Here is a 20,811-nt window from a genome sequence, read left to right on the forward strand (position 1 = left end):
CAAAATAGGAATAGAAGGGACATTCCTCAACATAATAAAGGGCATTTATGCAAAACCAACAGTCAACATTATTCTCAATGGAGAAAGACTGAAACCATTCCTCTTGAGAACAGAAACCAGACAAGGATGCCTGCTATCACCACTTCTATTCAACATTGTACTGGAAGTCCTAGCCAGGGCCATAATGCAAGAAAGAGAAATCAAAGGGATCCAAATTGGTAAGGAAGAAGTCAATCTATCCCTATTTGCTGATGATATGATCCTATACCTAGAAAACCCAAGAGATTCAGTCAAAAATCTACTGGAACTAATTGAGAGATTTAGCATTGTGGCAGGATATAAGATCAACATCCAAAAATCAATTGGATTCATCTACACCATCACAGAGATTGCTGAAAAAGAAATAAGGAAATCAATACCATTTACAATTGCTACCAAAAAAAATAAAAAGGTAGAAACAGCCTAAATGCCCATGAACAGATGAATGGATAAGCAAAATGTGGTACAATGGAATACTACTCAACAAATAGGAGAGATGAAGTCTTGATACATACTACAGTACAGATGAAGCTTGAAGAAAACATGCTGTGTGAAATTAGGCAATCACAAAAGGACAAATATTGTATAACCTCACTTATATAAAAAGACAAGAAAAGGCAAATGTATGGAAAACAATTTATTAGTGGTTACCAGGGATGGGAGATAGGAGGAAAAGAAGGTTACCAGTGATAGAAAAATCTCATTGATTAAGGGTAGGGTTGCACATCTGATTATTGTAAGTGCTGTCCATAAGTTGTACACCAGTGAAAAATGGAATTGGCAAAAGTTGTGTAATAGATATATTTGCAACAGTGACAAAAAAAAAAAAAAAAAAGCTGTTAAGGCTATTTATATACAATCTCCTTGGTTTGGAGGTTTAAGGTCATGGTTTCATGGGTCATCACAGTCAATTGGCCTAATATCATGGTTAGTGCTTTTCTTCTACTTTGTTGTTCATTGTTTAGTGCCCAGAGTCTTAAAAGCTTTCAAATGGCTATCCAAGGCACAGTGGTGTGGCTTGTTGCTTCCATGAACAACTGCCTTCTCTGCTGTGAAACCGGAACTGGATAGTGCCCATTACTGAACATTTTCATCGAAGAATCCTGACCAAAGAGGAAAAATGGAGAATAGAATTTCAAATGCTCGTGGACTCTAGGCTTTCTGGAGCAACGGAATGTGGAAGAACCCTTAAAATGTTTGCCATGAGACAACCTTTAAACCTTAAACCAAAAATATTCCCTGAAGTCTTAGAACCGAAGAATAGTTTTGCTTAACTAGTAAAAAGAGGTCTATCTGAAACATTATGTTCTTTTAAGACCTTTCTATATGGGATCAGATTAACAATAGCAAATCGAAATATTTGATTGGGAACTTAGCAAGCAGTAAGTTTATGTTTATGAGAGAATAATAACTCAGAAAAGGAGAGTGGGATGGTCGCACAATGAGAAGAATTAATGCCATTGAATTGTACATGTAGAAGCTGTTCAATTGTATATGTTCTCAACAACAAAAAATAAATAACATTTAAAGAAAAAAAATATACTATATAAAATTAAGACCATAGTTTTGAGGTCGAGGTCTTATGATTAGAGTAGAAAACAAACACACACATTTCTAGGCTGTTGTTGCCAAGTTTCCTGACAGTCAAAACAAAAGAATAAATAAGATGGATTTTTTAGTTCTAATTATCTGATGAGTAAAGAAAGAATATCAATTTTTCAAAATAGATTTTCCTTCATACTAAATAAAAATAATTACACAGATATCTATATAACCTCATTGGAAAGTGGAAAAGTCCTAGCTAGGTGTCAGGTCTGGAAACCCAACTTCAAGTCCCAGCTCTGCCACAGTTTAGGTGTGTGGTCTTGGAACTAAACCTTCTGAGCCTCAATTTCTTCATCTTCTGAATGTGTTCCAACTATGAATTTTGGTAGTATACCTCCTTACTTTTCCAATGTTAAATTGGCAGAATAATCAAACATTAAGGAAAGATTTCAGGAAGGGAAATAAAAACCAGATGAAATATTTCCTCCCTCAAATGGAAAAGTGTTTAAAATTTTTATCTGAAATTCAGATATATGGACATTTTATAGTAGAAGAAATGCCTGACACCAGGCAGCCATTTGGCCAGCTAAAAAGGAGAACACTACCATGAGTTCTACATGGTCTTGTTATTTATATATCCCATACTAGCAGTAAAAACTGCTTTAATAATTTATGTAAGCTTAAGTATCAGATAGTTAACTGATATAATTTCAATGCTCTTTAATAAAACAAATCTCTAGTGTCACATAGAACTGGTTAATGATCAGCATAAAATAGATGGAAGTCTGTTTTGATGGTCATTTCAAAAGTATATTATATAGTTACATTACAGTATCTCATTAGCACTATATATATATGGAACATTATATATGTGTTTTAAGGAGCTCTGATGGCATAGTGCCTAAGACATGTGACTGCTAACCAGAAGGCTGATGGTTCAAAAACCCACCAGCCACTCCATGGAAGGAAGACTGGTCAATCTACTTCTGTAAAGATTTATCTCCTCAGAAACCCAAATGGGGTTGCTGTGAGTCAGAATCGACTTGATGGCAGTGAGTTAGGGTTTTTTTTTTTTTTTATGTTTTAGTATTTAGAACATGCAGTCTTATTATATACTGCCCTTGCTGAGACATACTCATGGGACTACCTTCTTGGGGAATCTGCCTTATAGTAAGATCCTTTTGATACTGGAATAATTAACCTCCTGGTATCAAATGCTGCTTGGCAGCAGCGTTAGAGTGAGGCCCCTGTGCAAACACTTTGTAAATTCCTGAGATACAGACTATGCTTCCCAAGCTCCTCTTTCCTATCATTTCTCTTCCACTTTTTAAACATTCATTGGTAAGCAAGCTTCTAGGGAAGTATGCATAAAATCCTCTCTTCACCTTTGAGACATTAAAAGTTTACCAGAAGTCAAATAAGAAGAACTTATTTTCTTACTCTAGCATGATTTTAGAGGACCTCAAAAGCAGGGAATAAAAGCAGGTGTGTGCAGGGGCCACACTGGTAAGATACATGTAAAGTCCTGCCCTTATACGTCAGTAGGAAGGGGTGAGACACAAGCCACTCTGGGAAGGACAGTGCCTGCTTTAAAGGCATTTAGAGTTTGAAAATTAATTCTATTCTGACTTTAAAAGTTTTTCAAAGGTTAGTTACTAGCTACATGTCCCAGCATAAAATAAAATTTAAACTCTAATATTTTATGAAGAAATTTTGGGGAAAAGTTCATCTACATTTTAAAGTAATTTAGATGTCTTCCATTTCATGGATATGTCCAGTGTAATTCAGAAATCCACATTTGTTTCTGAGCCCTTGTTTAATCCTACAGAACTAATTTTATGAGGTGAAGTCTTTACAGAGCATGCAGTGGTCCCCATATGGGAAAGAACTTAAATAGTTATTTAACATCTGTTATCTATTTAATAGGAGCTCTGGTAGCATAGTGGCTAAGACACTTGCCTGCTAACCAGACGGCTGGCGGTTAAAACCCACCAGCCCCTCCTCAGAAGGAAGTTTATGAGGTGAAGTCTTTACAGAGCATGCAGTGGTCCCCATATGGGAAAGAACTTAAATAGTTATTTAACATCTGTTATCTATTTAATAGGAGCTCTGGTAGCATAGTGGCTAAGACACTTGCCTGCTAACCAGACGGCTGGCGGTTCAAACCCACCAGCCCCTCCTCAGAAGGAAGGTTGGGCAATCCTACTTCCGTAGTGGTACTGCCTCGGAAACCCAAGGAGGAGTCGCTATGAGTCGGGTTTGACTCGACGGCACATACAACAACAACATCTATTTAATATCTATATTAATATCTATTTAAATAATAGATATTTGTATCTGAAGACAGACCTTTTTTTGTTAATAAATAGCCCTCTCTCATCTTGTGGTCTAAATTCATCATGCAAGTTTGCTAATAAAACCAATAGCATTAAAGATAATGGCTTTGTGATGCATTTCCTTCTGTTTTGGTTATCTTTAGACCTTTTGCTTTATGTAGATTATGATTTGATTATAAAATATAATGAATTTTTTGAAGAAGGCAGAAAGATTAGCCTTTAATAAAGTCAAAAAATACCAAACCAGTTGCCAGGAAGTCAATTCTGACTCCTGAGGCCCCTTGTGTTGCAGCGTAGAACTGTACCCCACAGGGTTATCATGGCTATGACCTTTGGGAAGTAGATCTCTAGGCTTTTAGGTTCAAACCTCCAACCTTTCAGTTAGCTGAGCACTTAACCATTTGTGCCGCCCAGGGACTCCTTAAGGCTTTAATAGGTTTGAGGGGTTTTATGGTCTAGAAAGTAATATGGGGAAATACTAGTGGCAGCTATTATCTTCAAGTAAAAGGATAATATACTGTAAACTATTCACAGAGCCACCTAGAAAAAGCTCATTAATAAAGCATTATCTTTTAATCAGTTTAGTGAGAGATTTCTGTTACTACAATAAAACAGTAATTGAAAGTGCATTTTGGACATACTTTGTTCATATGAAGGAAAAAAAAAGTGCCAAACTGTTTTGAATATATGCTAAGATTGTGCTTTTTGACATATTTTCACGAATGTATTGCCCTCGATTTCTGCGTTTTCAAAAAACGTTTTTATCACATCCAAATTTGAACATGAAATGGTATAATGTCTTAGTCACAGCTTCTGGAAAGGTTGGCAACTACTAATGTTACAATTTCAATCTGTTCAAAAGTAGTTTTCTGTAGGAAACTACAGCCAGGATTGAAAGAGGAACTTCACGGCAGTAAATCTGCTCTGCCAAGGAATGTAGCTGCTGGAGGTTAGGGGAGTGAGTGAGTCTAATAACAGCTTTTTCCCAGTTAATATCATAGAAAAGACCTTGATAGTCTTGATAGGCGCTTGAGTCAGTTGTACTGTGGAAGATAATATAAAGATTCCTGCTCCTGAGAGCCATCTGCTGGCTAAGAGAAAACCAGTAAAATAATGAAAAGGTCTGAGTTGTTCACATGCACAGAAAATCTCTTACTAAGATGTACATAAATTCTGGTTAACAGAAAATCTGATCACCTTAATTTTGGCTTATGGACTTAATATTTCTTTCCCAACCTGGTGTTTGATTTACTAGCACGTGGGTGGTTCTACTCACATGTGTTTTGTGGCAGAAGCAAATTCAGAATCCCTGTAGATGACACCTAATGTATTCAAAATAGTTTTAAAATGAACTTTGGAAAACATTACGAATTCTACACTTTTAAACTGAAATTCCCCTTTCTCCTGAGCTAACTCTATCACTCAACCCCCTCAAAATGTTTTTGGATCGATTGTTAATAACCTGGAATGGCACCAAAAGAACTAATTTCTGTGGTGCTGTTGGTCAGAGAAGACATTATCACGTACCTCTGCAAAACTCATCCTTCTACAAACACCTCCCTGAAAATAAATATATATTTTATGACAACTTTAAGAGAACATTTTCTTAGGTTGATTAATATTAAGTAATTATACTGAGTACATATGTCTGACAGTATTAGGGAAACATTTTACCTTAAAAATCTCAAGAGAATATTATATGCCTTACTATAAACAGCAGTTGCCATTGGGTCTTCTCTTACTCATGGTGACCCTGTGTGTGTCAGAGTAGAACTGTGCTCTATAGGGTTTTCAATGGCTGATTTTTCAGAAGTGGATCGCCAGGCCTTTCTTCCAAGGCACCTCTGTGTGGTCTTGACCCTCCAACCTTTAGGCTAGCAGTTAAGTTGTTAACCATTTATAGCACTCAGGAACACTTCTTCCTTATTATAGTAGGCTACGTTTAAGAATTGTTTTATGTACTTGGTGAAAGGGATGATTTAAGTGATATGTATTATTTTGTTGCTTTTTCATAATTTTATTGTCTTCTGATATAATACTACCTTTTGTCTTCGTCTGAATCAGTATAAAGTAAAAATTAAGATTGGGTTCTGGAGTCAACACTTCGATTCAAATCCTAGGTCTTCCTTTTTCTTTCTTTCTTTATTTTTTTTTTTTTTTGGCCTTCTTAATCCTAATCTCTCTGTGCCAGTTTCATCATCTTTAAAAAGGGGATAATAATAGTGTTTACCTTAGAGGGTTGCTTTGAAGCCTAAAGCATGTAGAGCAGTGTCTAGCACATACTATGCACTCTGTACAGGCCAGCTGCCATTGTATCACGCATGACCCTTGTAATTTTGTTGAGACTGCACATGTGAATTTGCTAAAGCATCTTTTATTTTGCTGCTTGAAGTTCTTGTTTTTAGGTTTGGAATGTGAATGCCCTCTCTCCAGCCTTGAAAGAATAGACTGGCTTTTTCTTTACTCCTATGGAAACTCCAGTTTCAGTGAAAGGCATCTTATCACACTAAGGTCATACATGAAAATGGTCTTTTATTAGCCCCTGATTACAATTAACCCTAATTTCTTTCATAGCAGCCACTGCAGTGCCTTCTCTTTAAATAGAGCTCTTCCTGGATGTGACTTTTCTAGCCTCGCTGGGTTTAATTCTAATTTAACTTGCTGGTCCAATGGGGACTATTGTGCTACTGAAGCCATGATTTACTCATTTGTTCTCTGTAAATCTAATTACTACAATGCTTGCCTCTGAGGCCCCCTCCGGCTTTCATTCACTACTCTGAATGGTCTACCCTTCTGGGGAAGGGATTGGGCCTTCAGTTATTGTTCTTTTGAACTTTACAGATGTGATTAGTACAGTATTTGGTAGCACACTAACAACTACTTTACCTCAACCACTTTTAACATAGCAAGTTTAGTACTAATGATTAGTGGAAAATTCCTAGACTAGTGTATGTAATAAAGAATGACTTGCGCATTTCCGTTCCACAAAACAAGACCAGTTTTTGAAGCATGAAAGTCAAGTTGTATACATTTGAGGATACCCCAAATGTGTTCTAAAAACTGAGCAATTACTCAGAAAGCACAGGAAGGCCAAAGGAGAAATACCTGGTGGGTTTGAACCACCAGAGGAGAAATACAATGAATTGTAACTGTAGCTGTCTGATACCAAATGCCCATATTTATGGGTGGTAGCAGAGTAAGATGGGGCAGGATAATATTTCTGGGAATGAAGGTCATTATTTTGCCCCTTCCTACTTACATAGATACTTCCTAGGATGAAAGGGAAACATTTTATTATCGTTTCATTCACTAAACCCAAAACCAAACCAACTGCCACTGAGTTGATTCCAACTCATAGCAACCCTCATTAGGTTTCCGAGGCTGTAAATCTTTATGGAAGTGGATTGCCTCATCTTCCTCCCATAGAGCAAATGGTAGATTTGAACTGGAGAACTTCTAGTTAGCAGCAAAATGCCTTATGCACTGTGCCACACAGAGCTTCTTGTATTTCATTCACTAGTGTCCTTTAATTGTTTTTAAGAGATCTCAGTGGCTTCCAACTGGGAATATTAATTGTCAGTAGTGCTTTAGAATGCCCTTTCCTGAAGTTAGAGGAGGGAACTGAGGTACTTACATCATGTGGTTTTAATGGTTATTCAGGTTCCTGATATTCAATAGCCACTTTGTATAGCATTTAAAATATGAAACTCATGGAACTGAGGATGTGAGGGAGGGATTGAGTGTCTGTTATCTGAAGACTTAACAATCAAAGGATCCTAAGGGTCGCTATGAGTCAGGTCTGACTCGACGGCACATGACAACAACAACAACAGAACAAGTTCATGATGACCCTGTGTGTGTCACAGTAGCACTGTGCTCCACAGGGTGGAGTCAGATAATCTTATTTGGAAATAGATCACCAGACTTTTCTTCCAGGGTGCCTCATGGCTGTCAACCATTCAGTTACTAGATGAACACGTTTGCAACACCCAGGAATTTCAAAATTAGGAGTACTTTACTTTTAATAATCATTCATTAATTCTATTTAACAGACATTTCTTGAATGTCTCCTATGTCCTGTGCTCTAGAGATACAGAAATATCTGATGCCTTCACCTTTATTGTCATCTTTCCAGTCATGCTCTTGGCTTGGTCAACTCCTCAATCCATGGTAGCCAACCTCCTGTGGTGCCTGCCAAGTATGGAATCATGCTGTGTATCTCTGCACAACAGAGGCCCTCCTTGAAGTTGAGTTGTCCTTTCTGTTCCTGTGTTCTTTAGGTTCTTCTACACTTTGGTCCCTATTTACCTCAGCTGCACTTACTTTCCTACCTTTCCAAAAAGATATCACATAAGTAATAATGAAAAGTAGGGCCTAGCCAAGGGGTCTTTGACATCTGAGTTTATTTCTGCTATTTGAAAATGGGAACCAAGGAGACATTTCACCCACTGAATGTCACTTAAGTCAGTTTTCTGTGTGTAGCTATTTGTTACATATACAACATAAGACCTTTAGATGATCATTCTTTATATTTGCCCGAAAATGTTTTCACTTTAGAATGGGGAAAACCACTTTTGTAGCCTTAAAGCCATCCACCAAACATGTCTTTATTTTAATGTAAATTCAAAACTCTTAGTGAAGCAATTTCAGACTATTCTGTAGCCCTTGCGTTGGTTTCTATGCTTGCCATATAAGTGGTTGATGGACTGTATAACTGCATTATTTCATTGGTCCCTTGAGGATCGTTTAGCAGTTATTTGGTTTTAAGTTCAGATTTATTTTCCACTTTTCTTGGTATGCACAAATACACAGGAAGATAAACAGCTAAAAATCAACCACAGGCAAAACAACATGTGAATGTTTGTGCATAGTTACATTCAGACATCCATATATTAATATGTAGAAATCGTACCAAACAAAGTGTTCTTATTATAAACTTGAAATTATAATCTAAAGAAGGAAACAAATATTTTATCATTTTCTCTATTTTTAAAAGATGTCAAACATTGTAAAAAACAATTGCCTCTATTTTTTAGGTCTCAAATGCCAAAATGTATTTATTTTCATTACTAGAAATGTAAGAAATAAATTACAGTTGCTGTATTATCGCACACAAAGTCTTATTTATTCATTCACAGGAATCACACCTGTGTGCCAGAACAAAAGAGCTAAAGCTCTTTTTACGTGTGCAGGCCAGTCACACTGTTTTGACTCTTTTCACAATGGGTTTCAGTCCATGCAACTGAATCAATTATGTCAAAAACCACAAAACCACATTAATTGATTGATAAGAACCCTGAAAATAATAATTCAGCCACACCATAGATTTTGCTAACCTAGACCTTGCATAAAACTATTTATGACACAGGTAAATAAATAGCCTTTATGGTTGAATCTTACATAATAACTTATCAAGCTGTGGTTGCTGAATTTGTTATTTTTACAATGGTAAAGATACCTTAAAAACTTAAAAGACACATATGAAGGAGACATTAAAAAAAATTCGTTGGAGCATGTAATAGGAAATATTGTAGATCATCTAAATGTTCATCACTTGGGAAATAAATTTTAAAACTCTGAGATGCATATTTATTGTGCTACTGCAATATTTCATCTAAGTCAGGGTTTGGCAAACTGTATATAATCTATAGGCCAAATACAGCACACTGCCTGTTTTTGTAAATAAAGTTTCACTGGAACATAGTTATGTTCATTTGTTAACATATTGTCTATAGATGTTTTAATGCTACATTGGCAGAGTAGATTAGTTACAACAGAGGCTGTATGGTCCTCAAAATCTAAAAAAAGAAGGAATTTATTATCTAGCCTTTTATAGAAAAAGTTTGCCAACCCTGGACCTAAGATAAAATGTCCTCTCCTGTAATATACACCATTGTTTATGTACCACTAATAAAAAAAGGAGCTCTGGTAACACAATGTCTAAGGCATATGGCTGCTAATCAGAAGGTTGATGGTTCAAACCCACCAGCCACTCCATGGAAGCAAGGCTGGGCAGTCTATTTCAAAATTTTAAAAGAATTTAGAAGGATCTAAAGAAACCTGGAAGGAAAAGAAAGGATGAAGATGATGGTGAAGACAAAGGGGAAATTTATCTGTAATGTTTGATTTTCTTAAAAGTGATGATTTAATAAGTTAATTCGATATTTTTAAAACCATTAAATTGTAAAGATGGGAAGAAAACATCAAATTATTAACAGTGGCAATTTTTGATAGTGGGTATATGGGTGATTGGGTTTTTCTTTTTGTTATATTTCATTATAATTTTAAAGAATCAAATGGATAACAAAAGAAAGAAACATAAGTCATATGTCTGTCTCAAAGGAAAAAAGTTGAAGAAGTACCTATTAATCAATTACCTGACATTACCAAATAATCTTATTTTTCTACTGGAGTATTAAAAATAAACAGCATACAAGTCAGAGCCACATTTCATAGTTAAAACTTTTTTTTTTTTTTGGTCATAATGGTAGCATAGCTAATCTTTCAAAACAAAGCACTTTATTCCTCACCATGTGGTGAGCCATCAACTGGAAAAGTTAAATGTACGATTTCCTGAATAGAAATACCTTGTCATGAGTCATGTTATTGTTGTACTGATGTCATTTCTTACAGCCTGACCTCACTGGTTTTGAAAAGTACTTTGTGATTTTACACTGTTTTGTATGTTGTTGTATACATACAGACCAGCGTGTTATTTATTAAATGCATTTAGTTATTTTTCTGTACCAGTGCTTCCTAAAATGTTCTCTGTGTGTTCAAAAGTTCAAAATTATGAGGCGTAAATCTCACAACACCCACCAGATTCTTCCTTCTAATATTGAGGATTTACTCACCTCACACAGCTTTCATTTAGTGTTTTGGGTTTTTGTTTTTGTTTTAAGTCATCTTTCTCTACCTAGGAGTATTTCAGCAGATATGATAAGTCATGCAGCTTGCCTTCAAGATTGAGAAATGAGATATGTCAGAGAAAGTGACCACAGGAAATGCAGACTTGGTGGCCTTGAGTCTGTATGAATTACAGGGTATGAGATTAAGTTCTCCTGCCACTAGAACTGAAATGGAATGATATGTTTCTTACCACTTCACTTCTTTTTTTTTTTTTTCTTTTTAGTTCAATTTCACCATTTAGTATTGAGAGCACAAGACGCCAGAGAAGGTCTGAATCCCCAGATTCCAGAAAACGGCGTATCCACAGATGTGACTTTGAGGGATGCAACAAAGTATATACAAAAAGTTCCCACCTGAAGGCTCATCGGAGGACACATACAGGTACATCTCTGTGAGGCTTTTCACCTGAGGGTCAATAAGAGTCCAGCTGTCTGGCATTTGTCAGTAAGGGTCCTCTGGCTGGCACTTGACTCTAGAGCCATGCTTTGTGATGGTGGCATTTGATACTCACACACTTACACATATCTACAGTTTAGTTTTAAGGAGCTCTGGTGACACAGTGCCTAAGGCCTTTGACTGCTAACCAGAAGGTTGGTAGTTCAAACCCACCAGCCACTCTGTGAAAAGAAGATGGGGCAAACTACTTCTGCAAAGATTTACCACCTCAGAAACCCAATGGGGGTCGCTTTGAGTCAGAATCAACTCAATGGCAGTGGGCATTTTGGTTTCTTAAAGTTTAATTTATTTCTTCTGGGCAGAATGCATTTTTTCTCTCTCCTGAGTCATAGTGAATATTAGAAACCAGTGAAATATTTCCTTTATTTCATTGGTGTGAACATGGTGATTTAGTTCTTAAAATGATGTGAACCGTATGGTGATTTAGTTCTATCACAGTCAGCATTACCGCTTAGTCATCATGCTGTTTATCGGGTTCAAAATGTCCTTGTGGCATGTCATGTAAAGAGCTGAAACAAATTATTCTCCCCTCTTAAAGTTAACATTTTAACTACCCTCCTCAGTGGCTGCAACGAGGGACTCAAGCATAGCAACAATTGTGAGGATGGCACAGGACCCAGCAGTACTTCATTCTCTTGTCCACAGGATTGCTATGAGTCAAAATCAACTGCATGGCACCTAACATGTTTTTTCTCTCCCCTCTAACCTCCCCTGACTTGTGTGTCAGTTTGTCTTACTGTGGTGGCTTGTGTGTTACTGTGATGCTAGAAGCTATGTTGTTGTTGTTGTTATGTGCCGTGGAGTAGGACCCGACTCATAGCGACCCCTCCTTGGGTTTCTGAGGCAGTATCACTATGGAAGTAGATTGCCCCATCTTCCTTCCGAGGAGTGGCTGGTGGGTTTGAACCGCCAGCCTTCTGGTTAGCAGTCAAGTGCCTTAGCCACTCTGCTACCAGAGCTCCCATACTAGCAGGTATTTCAAATACCAGCAGGGTCGCCTATGGTGGACGGGTTTCAATGGAGCTTCGAAACTAAGACAGAATAAGAAGGATGTATCCAGGTCCACTTCTGAAAAAATTGGCCACTGAAAACCTTATGAATAGCAGAGACAACATTGTCCAATATAATGCCATAAGGTGAACCCCTGAGGCCAGAAGGTACTATGTAGTTGCTGCAGCAATGGGCTCAAGCATGGCAATGATTATGAGGATGGCACAGGACCAGGCACTGCATTGTTCCATTGTATGTAAGGTCATTATGAGTTGAAACCAACACAATGGCACCGAATGGCTACCCTCTTCCCAAATAAACAACCAACCAAACAAACACAAATATATATACTTAGCACTTTGGGCAGTTTTACAAACATCTCTACGTAATTCTATTTGATTTTCACTGATTCTTTTTTTGTATAGGGAGAGGAATTTTTGGTATTCATAGTTGACAGAGAAGAAAATTAAGACCACAAGTGACTCACTGGCAATCCCAGCTTCCCTCCATCCCTCCAGGAAATGAGCTGGTGATTTTTCACTTGGTCCCCTTCTCACCTTGATCTATCCCTGCCTTAGGCTGTCCTTCAGCCAGCATCGCCTGGCTCTTGTTGCTTCTGAATCCTTTTGGGTACCAGCAGTGGGAGGCACTGGCAAGAGACTAAAATGGGAAAAGGACACCACAATGACAGTAAGTTTTCTAAGAAATGTGACTGGTGACTGGAATGAGTGAAGCTCAAAGAAGCAGAAAGAACAGAGAAACTCATTCACACACATCCCTGGTAGAGTGCCACAGAATGAGCAAGGCCTCAGTGAGAACAAAGATGTAGCAACGACCTTAAACTCGACACTCAGTGTCCATGACCATATATAGGATCGGCAGACAATGTTTCTACAAGGGTGTTTGTAAAGGCACAAGGTTATAGTCAGTTCTTGGCCACAGCCAGCTACCCAGAGGGAATGAGTAGCAGGACCTGTGGGTTCAGGACCATGGTTGCAGGGGACATCAAGCTCAATTGGCATAACATACTACACAAAAATATTGTTCCACATCCTACTTTGGTGTGCAGTGACTGGGATCTTAAAAGCTTGCAAACGGCCATCTAGATGCAATGATGGGTCTCTCCTCATCCAGGGCAAAGAAGAATGAAGATAACCAAAGATGAATGGAAACAATTAGTCCAAGGGACTGGTACACCATAAAATTCTCAACCTATGCAACTATGAGACCAGAAGAAATAGATGGTGTCTGGCTACCACTGTTAATCCCTCAGAGGGGAATGTATGTAGGAGATCCTGGATACAGGGGGAGAAACAACGTGGAACAAAACTCCGTATCATAAAAAAAAAAAAAAGGACCAGGATTGCTGATCTGATAGAGCCTGTTGGAACCCCTGAGACTATGGCCCCTAGCTGCCCTTCAGGTCTGGAATTGAACCCACTCCTGTGGCTTCCAGTCAGACAAAAGACAGGCATAGGAACTGAACATTTACATTAGGCAGATACATTCCTTGGAGAGATTAATCATGGGAGAATAGAAGGGCTGTGTATACACTGGGAGACAGCTTGGGGGGCAGGAGTGCATGGGAGGTGTGGTAGATATGTTTATGTGTCAACTTGGCTGGGCCTGGTTGAGTGGCTGGGCAGCTGGGGGTAGTTATTCCCCATGATGAGACTGGCAGTCAACTCCATGGTGGGATCTACCACAAGCAGCTGAGTAGCTGCCCTTGAGATGTAGTCTGCTTCCTGTATTTAAGGAGAAGCTTTGAGAATGGTCTCTAGCCTTTGGCATGCATGTCATTGCTCAGCAGCCTGCTATGCTCTGCCGACCTTGGGACTTACAGTGGACTTAAGTTAATGGCCTGCCATGTGGATTGGTAACATTGGGACTGTGCCTTTTTACTTGTCAACCTTGGGGCTTCTCAGCCTCAACAGCCAACAGCTGTCTGAGTGAAGAAATGCCTCTAGCTCCAGTTGGCTGGGAGCAGGAGGCAGAGCTGGACCCCAAGGTTGAGGGGCTTTCACCCAGCCCCTAGAGCCTGGCACTTTGAACTTGGACTTAAAGCCTCCAAACTGTAAGAGATTAAACTCCTGTTTGTTAAGGCCATCCCCTTTGTGGTATATTCTTGTCAGAGCGGCACTAGGTAACCAGAACAGGAGGGAGGAACACAGGGAAGAGGTAACTACGTGAAGGAAGCAGGAGGGAAGCTGCTGCATTATGGGAAGTTGCAGTCATTGTCCTGAGACAAAGTGTATATGAGCTGCTGTATGGAAAATGAATTTGCTCTGTAAACTCACCCAAATCACAATAAAAAGTTAAAAAAAAAAAAAAAACCTCAACACTCAAAGCACAACAGACTCCCATATTCTATGTAAATAGCATTCTCATCTCAAATGTGTTAAAATGATCACACTCTGCAAACTGTTTCTCAGCACAGGTAGCAAAATAATTTAAATCTCCGTTCTTCCCCATTGATTTAGCCCACATTATTATTTCAGAGTATTTGCAAAGTATTTTGTGACTCCAAACCACAAGGCTAAGAATCCTTTTTTTTTTTTTTTTTTGCAATAAAATTGTGGGCTAGAAGATTTGCTTAAAGTCATAAAAGTATTATATTATAGATTTGGAGTTCATCTAAAATTTTGTACTTTTAGTATGCCTAACCAAAAAAAAAAAAAACCAAACTCACTGCCATCAAGTTGATTTCAACTCATAGTGACCCCCTTTGGGTTTCCAAAGCGGTAAATCTTTACAGAAGTAGATTACCCAGTCTTCCTTTCCCAGAGTGGATGGTAAGTTTGTACCACCAACCTTCTGGCTAGCAGTCAAATGCCTTAGGCACTACGCCACCAGAGCTCCTTCTTAGTATGAATAAGATAGTTAATTCAACATACTTTTCAAACTGTCTCTTCCATTTTTCCTCCCAAGCTTTTTCCCTTTTCTACATAATCCCAGATTTTTCTCTCTGTGTTGATTTTTATCCCTATGATAGATTTTCACCCATTATATTTCTTAGGCACTGGTTTTTAATTGATTTCCCTATCATTAAGTCAAAGAAAGGAGCTCTGGTAGCATAGTGCCTAAGGCATTTGACTCCTAACCAGAAGGCTGGTGGTTCAAGCCCACCAGCCACTTCTCAGAAGGAAGATGGGGCAATCTAATTCCATAAGTAAAAAAAACAAAACAAAAAAAAACTTATGAGCTCTGGTAGCATAGTACCTAAGGCACTTGACTGCTAACCAGAAGGCTGGCAGTTCAAATCCACCAGCCATTCCTTGGAAGGAAGGTTGGGCAATCTACTTCTGTAGTGATACTGCCTCGGAAACCCAAGGAGGGGTTGCTATGAGTTGGGTCTGACTCGACGGCACATAACAACAACAAGCAACAAGACAAAGAAGATGTGGAAGTAGTATAAGCACCTTCTATCATATCAGTATATAACCTTTTGCCATCGAGTTGATTGCGACTTACAGTGACTCTATAGGACAAAGTAGAACTGCCTCATAGAATTTCCAGGGCTGGAAATCTTTATGAGAGCAGACTGCCAAATCATTCCTCCATGGAATGGCTAGTGGGTTTGAACTACTGACCATTTGGTTAGCAGCCAAGTGGTTAACCACTGCATTGCCAGAGCTCCTTATGTCAGTGTGTGGGTATACACACACACACATACACACACACAGCAAACTCACTGCCATCGAATCAATTCCAACTTACAGTGATCGCCTTTGGGTTTCCAAGGTGATAAATCTTTATGGAAGTAGATTGTCCGGTCTTCCTTCCACAGAGTGGCTGGTGGGTTTGAACACCAACCTTCTGGTTAACAGTCAAATGCCTGAGGTAGTACACCTCCAGCTCCTTATATCAGTATATAGTGAACACAAATCATAGCTTAAAAGTGATCAAGTCATATTACTGACTTTTTAATGTGTGATCATTACTATTAAAAAATATGATGACCTTGTTTCAGTGAGTTCTTGCATACTTTGAGTTATTCCTATTTTCCTTAAGCTTTCTGCAGTATATATTAACCTCATCTTCACACAGATAACTCTATACCACTTATCCAAATGATGAACAGTGACAGAGGAAAAATTTTAAGTGTTTACTATTAAAGGATTTAATTCCATGATGTTATAGGAGTTAAGGATTTAACTCCATGAAATTAAAAGTTTTAACGTATATTATGAAAGTAGGGGGGATAAGATGTGTGCATTATAATTCAAAACTATATAAGCCTTGAATGGATATAACATACTCATGGTCATCATATCGGTTCCAACTCATGACAGCTGCTCCATGGGGTTTCCAAGGCTGTAATTTTTACAGAAGCCAACTGCTGCATTTTTCTCCACAGAACAGTTGATGGGTTGAAACTGCTGACCTTTCTGTTAGCAGCTAAGTTCTTAGCCACTGTGCCACCAAGGCTCCTTTGAATGCTAAAGTGGAATTGATTAGTTTAGCTTACTAATAAGGTGAAATCACAAACAGAAGCTAGTTTGTTTCCTAGTTAGGGGAGCCACTTGCATATCATGTCTCATGGAGAACAAGTCAGTGCTATGCAGTTTTCTGCACACTTCTTTTTTATTCCATCCTCATAGCAAGCTGGTGGTTACAGGTATTATCTTCTCCTTTGTACAAGTGTGACTTCTGCTCTAGTATTGTTCCCACAGTAATTTTTCCACCTCTCCTTAAACATTTCAAGTGACAGAGAGGTCGACAAGTTGAGTGAAATCTGTGAGGGCAGAGCCCTTGTCTCTTACAAAGTCAAATTGTTTCTTCTGGCATTGTTTGCCACTCAGTACATTCTGTTTGAATAGGATGGCTCTAATTATCACACTGGCTAAAAGAGTTCTCCCTATAATTTTCACTCACTGGTCCTGGTGTTCCAAAACTGTCATGAGTTGCTGACATCTTCATTTCACTAACTCAGACATCCTCACTTCTCTCAGCCATATCTTTCTATCTGCACTCTAATGTATTGGCTCTTTTAAAGTTTTCATACCAAAATTTGAGGGGAGAGATCTTGGTAATGAACTTCTCTTATTTCATGCAAAAATTACATTAAGCCTCTCTGTTAGGTTAGCTAAGTCTGGAGCAATTGATCTTGTCCATATCATATATTTTTATAACTCACTTTTTTCTTTAATTGAAACATATAGTGTTATATTCATAGTTTGAGGTGTCCCAAGGGCTTCAAACTGGTTCAGCCATAACTGACGAAGCAAAACTGGAATAGACTTGGGTTTTTAAAATTTAAGTGGTCTGGAACAGGAATAATCATGGGCCGAAGCCCTGGAATAGGAAACTTGGAAGAAGTGTAATACATCTGATGCATGAGATTGGATTATTGCCAGGACTTTGGAGAGCAACACACATTGAAAGTGGCACAGTTGACTGCCATCTTTGAGCAGGACATCGCTGTTTTCCAACTCTGCTCAAAATCCAATGGGAAAGAGATTGGGTTCCTATGAAATGCATACACTGCCCTTGCTTACGGCCAGTTACAGATCTTCAGTGGATGGTATCTGTGCAGATCTCCTTCACTGGATGCCACCAGTCCTCTAGTTCCTCTGAGTGGTGGCCTCTCCCCCTTGGCCTGGTGAGCCCTGTTCCTGTCCCTCTTGGGCATGGCAGTACCGTCCCCTCACTCTTGAGCAGCGGCTATGACTCTATCCCACTGGCTCACATGAACAAGCAGCCCCACACTCCAGAACCAAGTTGGTGAAAGTCTGGCTCTTTGAAACCTGGGGAGCTGTGGTGGTTCCACCCCCAAAGGTCATGGTCCTACCCTTGAGGCTGGGGCAGCTCTGCTTCCTGTTTCCTTGGTCTCTCCATTTCTGCCAATTAGTGCCCAAGGGCAACCCATTCCGCCAGAGTCTTCTTGCCCAAAGGACACTTAGCTTTCTTAGCTCTGTGGGCTGGCCAACCTGCTACTCCATCTCATGCTGGTCTCTTCTACCAATTAATGCCTGAAGGCAACCCACTCCACCAGGAAGCCATCTACCCAATGGCATCTAGCTTTCTTCTCCATTGGTTAGTAAGGCTATTGCTCTGCTACTGCCATCTCTCATGTCACATGCCACGGTTTCTCTGCCAGGGTCTCAGCAAGGACACACTCCACTCCTGTTTCTGCATTTTAGGTATCTGTCAGAGCAGCACCCCACTCCTGGTACCATATTCTGTTTTGGTTACCTAGTACTGCTCTGACAAGAATGTACCACAAGTGGGATGGCCTTAACAAACAGGAGTTTATTCTTACAATTTGACCTATAATTTTTCCTATTCAGTTGCTCTACTTCACCCAAATTTCAAAAACTTGGGTCTGTTCTGGTTTTACTTCCTTGGCTATAACTAAACTAGGAAGAATGGTTCAGAGTCTTAGCTATCCCTCGAATGGTGGCTTCCATTCAGGAGTAGTGTGTTCTTTACCACTGAAAGTGTTTAAGCACAGGCTGGAGAATCTCATGTTGGATAAAAGAACTATTATGAGAGTTGGATGTATACATTCAAGTCTGAAAATTATTCTGAATCTATCTTTCTGATTTAGACTCAGTCTGATAAATTCAAACCACTTTGATAGCTCTCCCTGCCCCTTCTTTTGGTGGTTTACTTCTGTCCTTCAGATTCTTCATCTTTGCCAGGTAATTGACGGATGTATGGAGTAGGACAGATTCAAGGAAAAAGCTCTGAGACATGATCCTTTAGACTTCTTCAAGGTTGGTTTTAATTAACCAGTAGCTGAGAATCCACCTAATTGTCCTCACTTCAGCCCATGTTTCTCTCTTATGTTATTATTAGTTGCCATAGAGTTGAATCCAGCTCTTGACAATCCCCTGGAAAGTAGAAATGCTCCATAGGGTTTTCAAGGCTCCAGAAACAAATCACCAGGCCTGTCTTCTGAGGCACATACTAACTAATTGTCAACCTTTCGTTTAGTAGTCAAGTACTGAATCATTTGCACCACTCAGGGACTCTATTCTCTGTCTTATAGTTACATAGGAAAGACCTTGTCAAATTCCTGCCCCAGTATGCCAAATCCATTCATTCATTCAGCAAAGAGATACTTTGTGCAAGGCAGAGTCCCCTGAACTATCAGTCTGAAGACACTATTCTATTTTAAAAAATAGAATGAAGTGTAATTGATTTGCTACAGTTGGTTCAAAGTTATTCCATGCTGGCTTCTGGTTTGTAATTATATGTGAGATTTCATAACATATTGTTTAAAACTAAACAACACTGGTTCCATAGGGACTCAAGTTGGCTTGCATTGCTTTTAATAAATATCTTCTTAATCTTGCCTTTGCTTCAGGCATATTGAGTAAGCTACTTGTGTGTGACCAATAAGAGTCAATGTGGAGTTTGGGATTATAACAAATGACTTACAAGAACCATGCACGCTACAGTAGATGAGTAAGCAGTGATGAGAAACTTTCTTTGAGAAAGTTACGTTAGTTTTGCCATTTAATACTTGATCTTTTTGTGCTTTTTTAGTGCTTGATAAGTCTTAGGTTTTTTTAGGGCTTATATGGTAAATTAAACATATTTGTAGGAATGTGAAAGAGGAACATTTTCTAGATATTAGCTAGGAATTTAAAGTTAAAAAAATGTTGACAAGTGCCTTTTTAAATTTAAAAATAATTAAATGTATTTTCATGAACATGCAGTTTAGATAATATAAATATTTGACCCAAGTTTTTTTAAGTACTTTTACTAATACCTGCCTGTGGTAAATCTGTTTAGACTCTTCTTTAAAGAGGAAGAAACCATACATCTTAGCATTTGTATATACATTGTCAATAGTTATATTGTTCATATTCACTGGTCCAAAGTGTGTGTTCAAATGAATATGCAGTATATTGAAATGAATATAGTTATTTAAATCTGTGCTATACCTAGCTACTATGAATTTTCCTCAATTCAAGAATTTTATTGCTTAGTAAATGATTTGAATTTGAGAATAAAATAATTTTAAGAATTCAATATTGCTATTTGAATTCTCTTTTTTTTTTTTTTTTTAAACTGTGTGCCATAATAATTTCTAACACTCAGATATCAGTGAAGGAACTCTGGTGGCAGAGTGGGTAAGGCATTTGACTACTAACCAGAAGGTCAGCATTTCAAACCCACCAGCTGCTCTGTGGGAGGAAGATAGAGCAATCTACTTCCATAAAGATTTACAGCCTCAGAAACCAGCCTCAGAAACTCAATGGGGTGACTATGAGTCAGCATCAACTCCATGGCAGTGAGTTTGGTTTTTGAGTTTTTTTGAGGCATCAGTGATTCCTACAGCCACTAGATGGTGCACTGGAACTAGATGTTATGTCTAAGAGGATCAGGAACAAATTAAAGGAGAATCCTTTAGTAGTATGTACGGCAAGATGTAAAAACAGAATGTGATTATCAGTTCTATAGAATATTACAATTAATGATAACTAAGGCAAGATAAACTTAAAAGCAGATTTTTCAAAATGTAATTGCAACATATGAAAATAGTTCCAAATGAGGCTCATTTAACCAATCTTGACTAGTATTC

At 38.4% G+C, this 20,811-nt stretch overlaps 1 protein-coding gene across 1 annotated transcript in view; it reads left to right on the forward strand.

Annotated features, from left to right (window-relative positions):
* The window catches only part of KLF12 (Kruppel like factor 12), a 448,102-nt gene that overhangs the window by 404,787 nt on the left and 22,504 nt on the right, over nucleotides 1–20,811 (forward strand). Inside the window, exon 7 of the mRNA XM_042781980.1 lies at nucleotides 11,053–11,210. Coding sequence (XP_042637914.1) covers nucleotides 11,053–11,210 — 158 coding nt within the window. The remainder of the gene's footprint in view (nucleotides 1–11,052; nucleotides 11,211–20,811) is intronic.

The sequence above is a fragment of the Orycteropus afer genome, unplaced genomic scaffold (assembly GCF_000298275.1).
Source record: "Orycteropus afer afer isolate SDZICR_OR568_19922 unplaced genomic scaffold, OryAfe1.0 scaffold00212, whole genome shotgun sequence".
Lineage (NCBI taxonomy): Eukaryota > Metazoa > Chordata > Mammalia > Tubulidentata > Orycteropodidae > Orycteropus > Orycteropus afer.